The sequence below is a fragment of the Rhinichthys klamathensis genome, unplaced genomic scaffold (assembly GCF_029890125.1).
Source record: "Rhinichthys klamathensis goyatoka isolate OS25496 unplaced genomic scaffold, OSU_Roscu_1.1 h1tg000101l_1, whole genome shotgun sequence".
NCBI classification, from domain to species: domain Eukaryota; kingdom Metazoa; phylum Chordata; class Actinopteri; order Cypriniformes; family Leuciscidae; genus Rhinichthys; species Rhinichthys klamathensis.
The window spans coordinates 713,747-731,702 of NW_026606640.1; the positions used below are offsets into that span (position 1 = coordinate 713,747).

The 17,956-nt window shown below is 38.6% G+C and overlaps 1 protein-coding gene across 2 annotated transcripts in view; it reads right to left on the reverse strand.

The window, feature by feature from the left end:
- Positions 1–14,002: 14,002 nt before the first annotated feature.
- rnls (renalase, FAD-dependent amine oxidase) overlaps positions 14,003–17,956 on the reverse strand; it is a 62,463-nt gene continuing 58,509 nt past the window's right edge. For both annotated transcript variants that reach the window (XM_056253080.1, XM_056253079.1), the window contains exon 7: positions 14,003–14,440. In XM_056253080.1, the coding sequence (XP_056109055.1) occupies positions 14,288–14,440 (153 nt within the window). In that variant the 3' untranslated portion in view covers positions 14,003–14,287. The remainder of the gene's footprint in view (positions 14,441–17,956) is intronic.

The window sequence follows — 17,956 nt, forward strand, 5'->3', positions numbered from 1 at the left end:
TAGGCAATTTAACATACACTTAACCTGTCACTGAGCTCATACCAGACACATATGGTCTTCTTACATAACGTCTGAGTCCACTTCATATGCACGAATACTCATTAAGCGCATACCATGCATGAACCCTCCAACGCAGCCTCCAGCACAAATTATTTTAACTGCAAAACCCTTTTCAAGGTTTCATACAAACCACTGATTCAGCATCTGCCCAAAGGTAGCACTGTGCGCTCTCGATCTGCTCATCTTTATAGAGGTTCCTGTGCAGCCTGGACTGTATACGTCAGCACTGAACAGAGGGCTTTGAGCCATCACTTCCTGTGGAACAGTGGTCAGCGTTCGTCCAACCCCGACATCTGTTGTCCGTGCTCTCTGATCTGAGAATGCTTTTCTTATGACAACACAACCAGACCTCTGAAGCTACAGTAAAATGTTCACCATTTCAATTAATCAAATATGCATTTTTTTGGGATCTGGTGTCAAGATACACATGATTTGGGGTTGATAACACACACACACACACACACACACACACACACACACACACACACACACACACACACACACACACACACACACACACACACACACACACACACACACACACACACACACACACACACACACACACACACACACACACACACACACACACACACACACACACACACACACACACACCACTTAATGTCTGTAAATAAGCACCTCCATAGGAAAAACAGGAAAACGTACACGGATATGATTAAATTATCAACTGTCTCAGATGTTTCTCCTGAAATTCCTTAATAGCAGGGTCCAGAATTAAAACTCTTTGGGCGCTATTTGAACGATAAGCGCATGGTCTAAAGCGCACGGCACAAGTGCACTTAGGGCGTTTCCAAATCCACTTTTGCCAGTTTAACGACGGGAAAAGTGGTCGGCGTGCCAGGCGCATGGTCTAAAAGGGTTGTCCCTATTCTCTTAATGAGTAATGGGTGTGTTTTGGGCGTAACATGCAATAAACCAATCAGACAAAGCAAGTTGCGCTCATGCCATGGCGGATTCGCTATTTACATTTCGGAATTCGCAAACGGAAAAACCGAACGCTTTTCCAGAGGGGAAACGGATCAGCTCGTGCGCGAGGTCAAAGCGCGCAAGCAGACCATCTACGGGACGTATATTACTATCTGCCTTTAAGTGCTAAATGAGAGCAAAACAGGCTTTGGCATGTGAATAAAATACCGGCTGGTCACAACATAATATTGAATATTTTTAAGAATATTATATAGAGTATTTTTCCACCAGAACTTCATGTGGCAATATATTGTAAGGGGTATACAGTCAAAGACCCAGAACCAGATATGAAGAATGAAGACCCGGAGTCAGAATTATAAAAAATTAAAGAAAAGTTTTACTGAAGATAGTTTGCATTTTCATCAGCAGAAGCCAGCTTCAAGACTCACACAGGAGTTCGTAGGCCGCCTCACTTACAGTTACAAAGATCACAGCAGTTATACCATTTCCAAGGTCTAAGCTACGTCATTGCTTACAGGTTGAATGATTCTCATTGGCTAAGAAACATGAAAGCCTAAACAATTTAACACATGTGAGGAGATAGGGGTGCCTATCGCCATTAGTAAAGATAGTTGTCGTCCACTCATTGGATTTAGGTCTGTGGTGGCCTCGCAGGTTAGAGAAGGGCGCCGGGGTGTCTGGTCCGAACGTCCAGAACCTACATAGAATGTCATACGCACACACACACAAATAACAGACACTAGCAAATAACAGCTCCCATCAAGGCTGAAGAGAGTCTGAGCTCCTTATTATCAGTTAAGTATACCAAAACATAATGCTAAAACATTCACTCGTTTGGGAGAAAAACAGATCACTGGCATTTACTCCCAAGGAAGGAAATATACTGGAAAGAATACATTTTAATACAACAATTCAAGTTTGATAGTAACGCTCAATATAGCTTGACCATATGTCCAGCGAAGAATCATATGTGCCCACGCTGCCTTTAGGACCCTCTAACCTTTCTACTGATCCCAGAGAAAGAGACAAACGGCCTTGTGGGTTCCGTGGCCTTCGTGTCCTGCGTGTACTAAGTGCAATCTCAAAGTAAGATTGGAATGCACCTAAAAGAAACTGGTTACTTGCATCCATGCATTTAAGAAAATATAATTTCACAAGCACAAGAATATAAAAATTATTATGTGATAATGAATATATTTGATTATTGATTTTTATAAAGGAAGTATATAACCATTCAAAATGATATATGATTATATATGTATTTGAAGAGGCAAGGGATTTTGACCAACCCTTCAGTCCCCCGTTTTAGACCAATGTGGGGTCCAATACCGCCACGTCTGGTCTAACCAGTGAGGTCACTACGGAAGGGAGGAGTGGTGACGCATGCTCCCCTGACGGGTCACACTTGTCTCTTCACCTCGTCACGGACATGCTGGATATTAAAAATTCCAGTCCCCATTAAGAGGCTCTCCCACCTTCCACTCACAACAGGACATCAATGTCATTCTTCCTCAGTTTATCAGTCAGGTTAAAATTTTTATAAAACACATAACTGATTACGAAACAAGTACATATTTTTTCTCTGGAAGCCAGGCTAAATAAGCAAGCACTATTGCTGTATTCCTAGCATGGGCTAGATCCACAGTCACTACTCAGATCCTAAATAAAGACATTGTCTATAATCATGAGTACCAGAATATATGCACTAGTTTTTTTTATTTATAAAATTATGATTTCCAAATCCTTTTATTATAAACAAAGTTGGATGGTTAATCCATTATTTTCACTACCCCTTTTATAGACCCTTTAGGTTTAAAACACAATGGTTGTCTAACTAAAAATAAACAACAAACAATAAAATATTAATAATTAAGACCCATAATAATCGATGTAAGCCCTTTAAGTCTTTACTGAAATCATCCTTCAGTTTACGGTCACATAGCATGTACCATTTTAATTGTATAACATCTTATACCCTTTTTTGTTTGTTTCAAAAATAGAAATAAAATAAAACAAATTCACATCATCATTTCAGTCATTATTTTACCACTAAAATATAGGATCGTTCCCCATTCTGCTTAATAAAGCTTTTGTTCATTCCTTATCCTTATATAACTTGAATCCCTGTCAATCATACAATGTCTAACCCTAACCTTTTTCATACCATTTAAACTTAATTTGACTTCCATAAATCCTATCAGAAATTGTATTTTCATAACATACATTTTTTTCTACTATATTTCTTCCATCTTGCCCTACATGCCAGTTCCTTCTGCATCCGAGTCTCTCACCACTGTCAGCCTAGTGACACTTAAAGTTCCCTCGTTAGGGGAAATCATGGTATTTTATTAATTCTTCAATACTCTTGTTTTCTTATCATTAGCTTCAACTTTATTGTTCATTTTAACTACTTCTCACAGTATTTGTCTCAGTTCCACTTATCTTTACAGTTTTACAGAAACCAAAATATTATGTTACTCAGATCCCAGCCCACAGCCATATAGCTGCTTTCTCTTTTTACCTTTATTAAATTGTAGTTTTCTTAGACATCTAATGTCATACATACATTTAATCGATTGAGAAATAAAACCTTTTCTTTTTAGAAGTTATATTCACTCCTTCTTTGTTCGCCCTCCGGCCTTTCAATAAAAATGAGGGAACTCACTCTGGATAATTTGGATAGTGACTTAGCCAATGTGTCACTTTGTCTCTCTGCCGTCAAGTCTATATGTATATATCTTTTTTTTTTTTTTTTCCTACGTTTATCCTTATGATCCCACCTAGTTGTCTATTTAAATTTAGACCCTCAGTTGAATTTAGACAAGAGTTTTACCCCAGAATGGACGGCAATCTTCTTTACAATTCCAATTTATATAAAATACTAATCCAGAGAGTAATTCAGTTCAATATCATAAATGACAAAAGCATTCATAATTACCAATAGCAGACAGAGCTGGAGAACCACTCCAATTAAAGCTCGTCCCATGTTCTGCATTGTCTTTTCATCAGATTGTCTTAGAATTATCAACTTTTCTAAAGTTGGTCATTTCACTTAACCCATCTGTAATGATAAAACACTAATTCCAGAGGTTAATGACACAATATCCTCAAAATCAGGAAATAATAGTACCCCAAACTAATACATACAAGACAAAAAGTGCTGTCACCATCACACGCACTCATACTAGACACGCATATGTTAACTGTTCATTTTCAATATTAATTTTTCTTTATGTTATTGCTAAAAAGATTTAAATTTTAAATAAGATTTTAAACTTCCCATTTTCCGGTAGCTTCTACCTAATTTTACATGGTCTCCCAACCAGTTTCAAAGCATGCCTGTTCATTATTCATTAGAATTTAACAAGGTCAGCTGGGTTGTTTTGTTTCATTATCATTATTTTGCTTCAGCTTGCTCTAGCAGGCCAATAATGGAAAGACAGACACAGTTACCATCCCTTCCTCTGCTCAAGCAGTCTCTCTCACTATAAATAAATAATCTTTTTCAACAGCCTTCTAAGGCTGTAACTTAGACATAATGTAATATTAAATTAATTACAATAACCTTTGACCATTCACCTTGTTATCCAGACTTTTCTCAAATCTACAAAAGCTGTCTTCATCTTTAGCCACCACCATGTCTAACGACCTTCAGGAGTTAAAACTATGTCATAGACCTATTAGTTCAAAATCAACACTATGATTTTCCTTGCCCATAAGGCAAACCAGTACATAAAAAGTTTTGCTACTGTCTCCACAACAACTAATGGGAATCACTCAATGGCCTCAGCTGGCTCCTGCTCGCCCACTCCTGTTAGCCCTTTATCTATAATCTCCATCAGGGTGTTTTCCCCTGGCATATTTGCAGACGCTTGTCACAATAAAAAAAACAAGCCATACAATGAATGCGGTTTCTGGTGATTGGTATTCGAGGAACACTCACGTTTCGGGGTCAGACTGTCTGTAACTCCTCACAGCTCATCCGCCCTAACGATAAAGGATGCTGCTGGCCTCACAGTCATCCGTTCCACTCTCATACCTTTCTCACATAAACACCTCCATCTTGAGATGCCCAGTGACTTTACGTGATCCACTCTGGCTTGGGTTGCCCCCTGTCTGGCCAATAGAAGGTCTTACCCGTCATTGAGTAGCCACTCGTGCCCACTGGTGACCGCTCTTTCCCATCACAGGCTGTTTGCTTCAACAGAACTCAGCTGTTTTCTAGAGCTTAGGAAAGGCACGTTCAAGAGTCACCAGAGCCATTCCGATTGCCTAATAGTGTTCACATAGGGAGACAGATTAATAACAACAGTATTTAATCACTTAAATCCATTAACTATCTTAAAAGCAGCAACCTAGCTACTTGGATTATACTCAGTGAATTTAGATCACAACTGTACATTCAGTGTACATTTCCGTCGGCCCCTCCCCCGTTTCATGGTGGGGACTAAGATCAGACAAAGAAGTTACTGGTCCTAAATTAACCTAATCAAAATGTCATCTCTATCTGTATTATTATTTTAAATACTTCTTTAAAGTCATTCAGTTTTATTTTTAAAACATCTCTGTGTCTATGATCCTTCAACTGAAACACTGTGCTTTACACATTATCACAGATACCAGTTTTTAGCTGACTCATTGAATGAGAGAGACTCTGAGACTCTATTGGATGGTACACTGCTCTCTCATATACTTCTAACATCAAACATTTATCTATCATCTTTTAACTCTATCCCAGCTTAAGGCATCTTTGCCAGAAATTACATACGGTTTCAAATAAACATATTATTTATATTTGTCTTTTGCCCACACATCAGGAAATTTAGGCATTACAAATTTCCACTCAGATTGAGTCTGTTGCACTGGCAGTTTCAGCCACAGCACACATCAGATTCAGATAAGCAAACTGTTTCCTTACAGCCAATAACAAACTTATCTTTTGAAAGCAAAACATCAGCTTCTAGTTCTTTCATGGTCAACTTTTCAAGCTGTTTGTTTAATCAGCATTTAGCAACTGTTAATTCAGTACGGCTTCTGCTTATTTGTTTTACATAAAAATAATTATTCTAGTTCTCAATAACGTTTCACATTTCTCAATCTCAATTTTAATTGTCAAGTTCTCAACCATAGTTTAATATTTGACTTCAGTTTTCTCTTGGAGTTTATCAATCTCCAATTAGGATTCACACTAAGTTTGACGAGGCAAGCACTCTCTGCTTGTGATACTTTTGCAGTTATTGTAAATCATCTGTGAGATTAGTCTCTCTATATCATCTAAAACCTTTTTAAAATGTTTAATTACAACACAATCATCCTTTAAGTTACTTTGATATATTTTGCAACTCACATTTGTTGGAGTCATTAATTTTACATCAACTTATAAAAATTACTATTATAGATCTTTTCTTCAAAAGGATTCACTTTAAGACTTCAATCTTTTGACCTTGTTTTATCTCTTGTTCTTTCTCAGACGACAACTTTAATATCGTCATTTAAACACTGATCTACTTTCAAACTCACATTATTACCAGAAATGTGTTGTCATTTTATCACATTTTTAAACACCTTCTCGGTGGGAATTTAGAGTTACGTATTAAATGGTCCTGATGACCACCATTAAAACACTCTCTGTCATCTGGTGGGTTCATGTGTCAGCCTCAACGGCTCCAACTTACTGCACGCCCTTGAAGCAGTGTGTCCCATTCAGGAATGCAAACAGAGCTACTGATTAAGCAGTTCTCTGTATTCTTTTACAGTCCACCAGTGGCGGATTTAATCATAATAACCCAATCATAATCTTCATCATTATTATTGGCAGAACATTAATTTTCATAAGCTGCAAAATATTCTAAGTTGTTTTCACAAAGTGTCTGTTTAACTTTAGTCGCTTGTCGAGGGAAATTATCCCTGACCCAGAATTTCTTTCACTTGCTTCTTGTAATCACCGTAAGCAATACGAGGCTAAACATTTTAATTTTTCAGTTTCTTTGTTTGTTTGTAGCCAGTCAAGTTTTTTTTTTAAATTTCCAATCAGAATCAAAATCCTGACTACCATTTACTTAATCATTTCTGCAAATTTATTTAAAGTGAGGGCTTTAGAGCACAGCTGCTTACAGCGTTTGCTTTTCCTGTCTCACTATTTGTTTCAGGACTCTTCAGGTTACTGATTAAGTTATTACATTTTTCTGCCATATCTTAATCATGGTTCATACTCACCTGAAGTTATTGCAGAAATGGAGGCGGCGATCTTTGAACAACACAGCTTGGCTTCTGCGTGATGAAACTGCAAAGTATACTCCAAAATCACAGTTACATATACTGGTCCATGCCAATTTGGGTCACAACTTTTTTAATTTTTCTCTCGGAATCGTTCCTGATGCATCCCTGGCAAACAACCCTGTTATTGTTAGTATCCCTAACTGCCTGATTCACTTCACTAAGTTCGGGGATCCCCTATCTGAGATGGAAGAGATTGAGCAGGTTTACGGTGCCACTGGACCTCTAGCCCAGGGACGTGCTCTGCTGGGGTGGTGCTACACCAGTAATGCCCAGCGGGGCCCCCACAGAGCACGCTTCGCTTGCGCTGTCTGCTGCCGACGCTAACGACGCTCTCAGCGACTTCTTATACTGTCAGCAGTATAATTAACTTACTCCTTCACTCGCCTCATCGGAGTGAAGCTTCACTCGCCTCATCGGAGTGAAGCTCTCCCGCTCTCCTTCAAAATCTCTTCCAGTCAGACAGCCCTAACAATTAACAAAAGCTTACTACCTTGTTTGTTGATTTGCCAGGGGTGTCACCGAGAATAATTGCCCGCATTCTCCACCATAACTGTAAGGGGTATACAGTCAAAGACCCAGAACCAGATATGAAGAATGAAGACCCGGAGTCAGAATTATAAAAAATTAAAGAAAAGTTTTACTGAAGATAGTTTGCATTTTCATCAGCAGAAGCCAGCTTCAAGACTCACACAGGAGTTCGTAGGCCGCCTCACTTACAGTTACAAAGATCACAGCAGTTATACCATTTCCAAGGTCTAAGCTACGTCATTGCTTACAGGTTGAATGATTCTCATTGGCTAAGAAACATGAAAGCCTAAACAATTTAACACATGTGAGGAGATAGGGGTGCCTATCGCCATTAGTAAAGATAGTTGTCGTCCACTCATTGGATTTAGGTCTGTGGTGGCCTCGCAGGTTAGAGAAGGGCGCCGGGGTGTCTGGTCCGAACGTCCAGAACCTACATAGAATGTCATACGCACACACACACAAATAACAGACACTAGCAAATAACAGCTCCCATCAAGGCTGAAGAGAGTCTGAGCTCCTTATTATCAGTTAAGTATACCAAAACATAATGCTAAAACATTCACTCGTTTGGGAGAAAAACAGATCACTGGCATTTACTCCCAAGGAAGGAAATATACTGGAAAGAATACATTTTAATACAACAATTCAAGTTTGATAGTAACGCTCAATATAGCTTGACCATATGTCCAGCGAAGAATCATATGTGCCCACGCTGCCTTTAGGACCCTCTAACCTTTCTACTGATCCCAGAGAAAGAGACAAACGGCCTTGTGGGTTCCGTGGCCTTCGTGTCCTGCGTGTACTAAGTGCAATCTCAAAGTAAGATTGGAATGCACCTAAAAGAAACTGGTTACTTGCATCCATGCATTTAAGAAAATATAATTTCACAAGCACAAGAATATAAAAATTATTATGTGATAATGAATATATTTGATTATTGATTTTTATAAAGGAAGTATATAACCATTCAAAATGATATATGATTATATATGTATTTGAAGAGGCAAGGGATTTTGACCAACCCTTCAGTATACAGTATGTGGAATATTCCTTAGCCACCGAAACAAAAACATGAGGAACAAAAGTGCAATAAAAAGTTAATTTTAGACACTGATTAGGAGAAATAAAAATGTTAACAATAAAAAAGATAATTGTAAGAGCATAAAGCAATAAAATGAATGCGAATTGCACTGCTGAAATCATTGAGATATTAAAGATATCTCATTTGTGATTTTTACATCCTATGGGGACACACATTTCCCTGACAAGGCCTACTTTATGGCGTGGCACCATTTCACAAGCTACAGATGGCGCGGATCCTGCTAGCATTGCGCAAAGCATAAGGGTTGTTAATGACTCTCTGCACTCTCAAAACAACTCCTGAGAAGAGCCCCGGCAGGAGGCTTGCACTAGTTGGACGGGTTGTACTCAAGTCACCTTGATGTCTAGCTTTCTGCCAGTCTGTGGGCAGGACAGAGGACAGAAATGACAGTTTAATGTGGAGATTGACAGCTGGCATGCTGCTATCAGTCCTGAGATGTTGTGAAGCTACTAACTTAACCACATTTTTCAACAGAGTGATAGAAACCTGGCTTTTTAAAAAACAAACAGCCTTTGCAGTATCAAGCTAGTTGTTTCGATGAGTTTAATGCTAAATGCTAAATCGCTATTTATTGTCATGTGACTTAGGTGTCATTTGTGTCACTTCAGAGCCATTCACAACTCAGTAAAGTAGTTTATAATCTCGGCTGAAATAGCAGGTCATCCGGTTACTTCTCTCCTACTCTTTTCGTATACTGTTTTTGCCCACTTCATAGTAAGAAAGTAGGAATATTTGGATGCAGGGTCTGTTTGCAAGATAAATAAATAAAACAATAAATAACCTAAATAAATACTATAATAGGTATACACAATAGCCTCGTTATTGCCAAAATAGATTCAAGCTAGTTAACTACTTTTTTATTAGCTTGTAAGGTAGCAAACTACTGGCATTGAAAAGGTCTTGTTTTAAGTCCTAATGCTAGGTTTAGTTAGGTTTAGGGTAGGCAGCACGTTGCAACAACCAACATAACAAAAATTTGCCAGATTCATGTTAATCTGTTTTGGATAGAACGGAGCACGCTGTTAGTGCCACTCACTTCCACTTAGAAAGTGTTGTGAAATGTGCAGTTATCAGTATAATATAATTTTCCAGAACTGTCACCACAGGAACGCATTTCCAATGAGCCTGGGCTGGTTGCTTTTAGGTTGGAACACTACACGACTTTTAAAATGCGAACGGATTCGAAAACACTAGGAATCATACAGTTGCCAACGTTGAAAATGGTTACAGAGAAAAACGGAACATCATACACTAAATGACTGGATGTGCCATCACATTTACTGTTGCTCAGCAAAATTGAGTCATTCCGATATGAATCCGCATAATCTGAGTTTCACATAAGGGTGAAAAGTTCCCCTCACAGATTTACCTAAATTCATCACGTTGACCAAGAGAATACTGCTTGGTTTGAAAGTGAGTCCTGTGTGAGCTGTGCTTTATAGAGTGATACTCGTCTATTGACGAGACAATGGACCTTTTTTGAAATTTTGCAAATTTTCCATTTGTACGGAATATTCCATATTCTGGATCGCACACTACCAGACTTTCAAGTCATTCAGAAGACAACAAACTCACACTGGAATATATGCCTTGTTGGCAGAAGAATTGTGTCAAACGAAAACAATAGGTGTTCTATAATTGGCTCAAAATATCAAACACGTTTGATATCCTCGGACTGGATGCAATCATAGTCTGAAGCTAAAAAATCGAAGCCTGTGCCCATCATACACTGTGATTTTCTGCAAAACTGTCAACTTCGACTGACATCCTCTGACTAGTGACTCCTCCAGACTGTAAATCAGAGGATCTTATTAGTGATGCCCTTGAATCCAGCTACAAAAGTCTTCCCATTCTCAATGTGAGTGATGGCCTAAGCACTTCTGATATGATGCCAGCGCTTTTCATCCGGCTCTAGGGTGGTCTACCTAAAGAGGACACACATGATCTGCCTCGGAGTGGGGGATGGGATTGTGCATGATGCCGAGAAGGATTGTATGTGTGTGTCTGTGTCAATTGGGTAGGGATTAGCCTACCGCTGTCTCGTCAAGCTCTGGTGCCATCTGCCAGTGACTTTGCAAAAATGCAAATCAGATACCCAGAATGCACAGCAGCCATGCTCCGTCGGGATAGCCTATAAAAATAGGTCAGTGGAGCTATGATCCTTGTGTCTGCGGCAACACGCTCTGTGGCTTTACGGCGTGCGCTTTTAGAAAAGGGGGGAATGAACAGTCAGGGGGAAGCGAAAGAGTCTGGAAGGACCCTCGTGAGCATGCGAATTGTCACCAGGGATGAAAAGAGGGAATAAAAGAAAATGAGAGCAAGAATATTTCAGACTGGGATGAAAGTAAGAAGCGAAAGGAGTCAGGGGAACATTTGAAATGAGTCTTGGCAGCAAAACAAAGGCTTTGCCTGACTGTGTCATCTACCAGGCACACGAGCAGCCGGCAAGAGTGGCACAACATTCGCCCGCCTCACGATCACCCTCCGATGCCTGTCCATCAGTCTGTTAGGACGACCATCCTCAACCCAACTCAAATCACTAACAATGTCAACCCTGCAATGGAGTGTTCTACCATGGCCCATTCTTTTTTATCGACTGCTAAAAAAAGATCAAAGAGCCCTAGACGGTAATGTGCGTATTAATGAAAGCGAGGTGGCTGATGCAACATTGTGGCAAGGCTTTTGCAACCCAGGCAGCTGAGCTCTATTCCTTGCAGGATGACTTGTATGAATAATGTATCCATTAGAGTAAAGCCTCGCTCTTTCTCTCTCCCGCTCTCCATTTCTTTCTAGCAGATCAGACCAGCACTGCTAGAGAAAGAGGAACACGTACAAAAGGCTGTTATTCATATATAATAAAGTGGAAAGGATTAGCTTTTTCTGTATAACCCTTTCTTTTTAGTTCCTTTAAAATCAGAACATGCTAGTGGGGACTTGATGACTTGCCTTTTTCAACATATAGCTCTTAGCTTCGTTCCTGAAAGTAACTACCACATGAAATTCTTGCTGAGGCCCGGCTTTTTGTTTAACATGGCAGGCATGGATGATTAGTTTATATTGGAAAATCACAGTGGCACATGGTCAAACTCTTCAAAGCAGGGTATAAATAAAAGATATTCAGAATATATACCAATATATACAGTGCGGGGTCTGAAAGTATGAAAATCTGGGACTTAAAAGCTAATTTAAACAAGGAAATAAACAGAAGGTTTTAGGATATTGAAATATTTAAAACAAAGTTTATTATAAATATATAATATTCTGCACTATTTCTAAGTCAATAATCATTTAAGTGACATCCATTCCATTGAAGCTTAAGGTGTTTTTTAGATCATTCTGAAATCATGCTGAAGAACATGATCATCAGGTTTGTTAGGTTCATGCAGCTCGACTGCTGCTGTCATTAAAGCAAAAGCGATTCATTTTAATTATCAACTGCCTTAGAAAACAGGAAAAACAAAAAGTCGTCATTGGATGCAAGATAAATGCAAAATGTACACGAGTCTAACCCATCCATCTTGAGATGGTTTGTTGACTCTGTATTGATGATAGTGTGGTGTATCTCAGGAGGGATGTAATATAATCCTGGTAAGGGCACAGAGGCTAATATTAGTAGTGAGAACAGGAGTTTGGAGTGGGGGAGTAACTGATAAAGAAAGAGAGAAAGGGAGAGATCAAGAAAGAGAATGAGGAAGGCCCAGCTGTGCAGTGGGCCCCGGGCCCACCCGGCCATAATTATGGCTGGATTATGACTGACTCTCTCTCCAGACTGGCTGCCAAACATTTTGTCCCAGATTATGGCCCAGATGCAGCAGCACTAAGCTGCACAAGTCGGTCAATGGCTGCTCTCGCTCCTCTAAGCAGAATTACTGTACACAGATCAGTAGGGGGTGGCAGTCGAGCTGGGCTAACTTTCACCCCCACTCCTGTACTCAACAACCAAATGCAAGATGGGTCTGATTTGCACAAACTATCTCTGAGCTGTTTTTAAAACATCAAAATTGTAGGTAAAAATTTTCATGAATGTATGGAAACCCCTTTACGCCTAAAATAATAATAATAAAAGTTATATTTTACAATTGCAATAATTGTGACTTTTATTCTTCCTCATTCTGACTTTATTTCTCACAGTGGCAGCTTATGTTACAAAATGACTTTATGGGCCCTATCATAAACCCCGCGCAATGTAGCGCCAGGTGCGACGGAAGTGTTTTTTGCTAGTTAAGCCCGACGCAGTTATCATTTTCACATCCTGCGCCACCTTGTTTAAATAGCAAATGCATTTGCGCCCATTTGTGCGCCCATGGTTGTGCTGGTCTGAAAACGAGGTGTGTTCAGGCGCATTGTTGGTGCGTTGCTATTTTGAGGCAACTGAAATAGACTGCGCTGCGCCATTGACCAACAAAAACCTGGTCTAAAGTCAATGGCGCAATATTGTTTTTTTGTTATTTAAAGAGCGCGTTAGTAATATACGCCTATAGGCGGGTTCACAACGTGTGTACACTTTGTCCCGTAGATGGTCTGCTTGCGCGCTTTGACCTCGCGCACGAGCTGATCCGTTTCCTCTCTGGAGAAGCGTTCAGTTTTTCCGCTTGCAAATTCCGCCATTTAAATAGCGAATCCACCATTCGCTCAAAACACACCCATTACTCATTAAGAGAATAGGGACAACCCTTTTAGACCATGCGTGCCGACCACTTTTCCCGTCGTTAAACTAGCAAGAGTGGATTCACAAACGCCCTAAGTGCACTTGTGCCGTGCGCTTTAGACCATGCGCTAAGCCTTAGATCGTTAAAATAGGGCCTAAAATATTTAACTACTACTCACAATTGTGACGTATTTCGTTACAATTATTACTTTACTTTGAATTATTTTAAACTTAATCTTACATTAACTTTTTTTCCCTCTGAGTTTTACATATATTATAATTAACATAAAATATTTTAAATGGAGTATAGTTAGTCACATCGCAGAACGTCAACTACCCATGTACAACGACACATTCAAGAATGTTTTAAGAATTTTATTAATCTGAAACTAAATCACAGGGGAAGGTTGAGAATACCTGAAGGCATTCACATCAGAAAACCATAGTCCAAGATACTGTGTCAAAGCCAGTATGTGGCACCAGCCTCCGTCACAACTGAATCTGCGCAGTGCTCTGTTGTCCTCTAATCCTCAGCATCCGGCACAGACGGTATAATTGGCTTTTGTAACAAAATGCATGTCTGCAGACACAGGCCAGACAGATCTACTGTTCTTTGTGCAGTACATCCATCTTCCTGCGGGGAGGGGCTTAAATCTAAATCAATGTTCCATCCTCCATAACAAAAAACAAAAATAAAGGCGTACTTTCCCACCCCCCTTTTAGAGAGAAGACTTCAGAACATCAAAGACCTTCAGGGCAGACTCGATGCAGCCGTCGAAATTGGAGTGTGTGAAGCCGTCCCCCCCACACACCAGCAGAGGCTGGGAGAGCAGTGTCATCTGCCCAGGGCAATCAGCCACCGATCTGGTCACCTAATTAGAGAACAACAAAATTGAGTGATTGGATGTCCAATAACTGATGCAACCTCATTTTTAGTCTGATATTGAGCAGAAAAAATAAATAAAAGTGAATAAGGCCGGAGCAGTTCCGCCTTTGTGTGTGTGTGTGTGTGTGTGTGGATGCAAATGAATGCACACTGAAAGTATTGTACTCATAATACTATGTGGAACATTTGTGGGTGATGCATAGTATAACACTGGATATGTTCATTGGACTGTTTATTTCATATCGATACTCAAGAAGGCAAAAACACAGGAACCAAGCAGCTTTATGTGTATACAGGTACATACAGTACAGCCATTCAAAAAGTTTCGGATCGGTGCTTTTAAAAGAAGTCTCTTATGCTCATCAAGGCTGCATTTATTTGATAAAAAAAAAAAAAAAAAAAATATTGTGAAATATTATTACAATTTAAAATTGTTTTCTATTTGAATATATTTTAAAATGTAATTTTTTTCCTGTGATGCAAAGCTGAATTTTCAGCATCATTACTCCAGTCTGCTCAAGAAACATTTATTATTATTATTATCAATGTTGAAAACAGTAATGTAAAAAAATAAAATCAGGATTATTTGATGAATATAAAGATCAAAAGAACAGCATTTATCTGAAATAGAAAGCTTTTGTAACATTATACACTACCATTCAAAAGTTTGGGGTCAGATTCTTTAAGAAATAAAAGAAAACTTTTATTCAGCAAGGATGAATTTAAATTGATCAAAAGTGACAGTAGAGACATTTATAATGTTACAAAAGATTATATTTCAAATAAATGAATTGGAACTTTATATTCATCGGAAAAATTGTACACAACTGTTTTCAACATTGATAATAATAATTTGAGCATCAAGGCATATTAGATTGATTTCTGAAGGATCATGTGACACTGAAGACTGGATTATGATATTGAAAATTCAGCTTTGCATCACAGGAATAAATGACATTTTATAATATATTCAAATAGAAAACAGTTATTTAAAATTTTCATAATATTTAACAATATTACTGTTTTATTTTTTGAAATTTTAATCAAATAAATGCAGCCTTGGTGAGCATAAGACACATCTTTTAAAAACATTACAAATATTACCGATCCCAAACTTTTGAACGGCAGTGTATGTAAATATATGTAAATATATTCCTTAAGACTTAAGATAATGTCTCATCACTTTATTTTCTTTGTCTCTCATATTCTAAATAAATACTAAACTAAGCATCTTACAGACTAGAATTGAAACCGATATTGAAAGTATGTACAGTCATTTCTTGAGACCCCAATTCAATCAGCACAGTGTTTACAGGAAGGCTTCTCTCTTATCTCTTACCTCATTTACAACAGAAATATTACTATATGTCTGGGTGGTGACTATGAGGGTGGTGTCAATTGTAATGTTTTGAATAACCTCAACAGATCAGAGATATCAACGGCTGGATTACAAGCATTGAGCTGGTCTGAGTGCATGACAGTACTAACATACAGTGCACTTCTGAATGAATTTACACCCAGTCTTTGTGCTAAGCTAGGCTAGCGGTGGGTGCGTCAAACAGACTTATAGCACGCACGGAGATGAAAAAGGTATGTATGGACTTATCTAACTCTGGGGGATAAGGTGAATAGGCTAAAGTCCCAAAAAGTCGGAGTGTTCCTTTAATGCAGACAGTAAAGGCATTTAAAAGAAGGTCGCGCCAGAGGTGTCCCCTCTGTTTTTTTTAGCCAAATTATAATTTTACCTTTGATAATTACTTTCCACAATTATTAGGAGGTACTGTACAAAATTATAATTCCCAAATTTCCAAGATCATGACCTTTTGGTGATTTTCGTCATTTTGAAGTCCAAATATATAATTTAGCCCATGTGATTTAGGTAGAACCAAGGAATTTTTACATGTGGGTGGTAGGGTGAATCGACCAAAATTTGACAAAATATTAATTGGTCAACATAACACAACAGAGTTTTACAAACTAATTAGATATACATTAATTATCAATTTAAATGTCAGCTATTTATGAAACCGACTTTTACCGATCAGCCAAACTCAACGTGCATTAAGGAATCTGTGCTGCAGGTTTCTTTGAAGGACTACAGAGAATGCAAGGAGATCTGGCAGTTGAGTTCAGTTGCAATTTTGCCTGGTTCATTATAAAAATCTCTATTCTATAAGGATTTGAACTCCTATGCATATTACAAAAGTATTTATATAATGTATATTATATGTGTGTGTGTGTGTGTATACATTTTTCTCTTTATTTGTAATGAGTAATGAGTAGTTTGTGAGGTACAGAAATTCTAAACTGATCGAGAAAAAAAACTGTACTGGTATAGGATTGGTATTGGTAAAGGCAGACGCACTGCACAATATTGCGGTATTGGTTTTGGACATGAAAAAGTGGTATCAAGCCATCCCTACTGGTTGTACTACAGATTTGTTTCCTCATAATGAACATTCTCACAAGAGATGAGGGAGGGAAAGGGCTGTTAATATATTTGGTTAAATATAGAGCTTTTAATAGCAGTGGAGGCGCCTTCATTGGGTCAACCAGAGTCAAGAATAGACTTAATGGTAAAATGAGCAGAATTTGGATGATACTCGCTGTCTCTGTGGGTTGTGGTTTCTAAAGAGCAAATGGTATGTGTGACCCAGGTTATAACTAGAAAAACAAAGTTTTTCAAAGCCCTACTTTAAAGCAAAAAAGTTTTAAAAAGCTTTAAAACGTTTTTGAAAGTTAAGCCTTTGAAATTTAGTTTTAGAAAGTAAGATGTTAATAAAAAGCGATAGACAGATGTTCTGTGGCTGCTCTGTATATGTTCGGTGTGCTGTAACTGTGTAGTTTTTATATATTTATATATGAATCTTTACAGAGGACAGACATGTTGCATTGCAAACTAAATATCTGGGTAGAACTTCTTTATAAACTGCCTCTATGGTTCATTAAAATGATGTACTGTATGTATTCTACAGTCAGCAGTAAATGATACAGGTCCTCACTGTAAATCTGATACACATTTACAGATAACTCCAAAAGAGCCACAGCTAGAATGGTGTCTCTGCACAATGTTTAAACGTAAAAATGCAGCATGTAAATGACTACTGAGAGTAAACACATTCCCTGCACGGCCCATTACAAAGGCTTCAGCCGGCCCCAAACCTCCGCCAGATAAACATCAAGGTGCAACGCACTAGAGCCAAGGAAATAGTGTCCATTTCCTGGGGCTTTCACTAGGCATCTTACAGACCGAGCGCTATCGTCATTCTGTCCAAACTCCCCCTCCCCTCTTGTATCTTTAAATGGTAATCTGTGTGTAAATCAATTGATAAACGTTTGGCCTGAAACATGGCCAAGAACAAATTGTTTGTTTTATTTCAGAGGTACGCTGATGTAAGAAGGCCTGAACTCCTTAACCTCCTTAAATCTGCTTCACCCCAACGTTCCTCTGGTGTACATTCAGACAGAGGTTTAAGATCCAGCATGTCGGAACTTTGGTGCA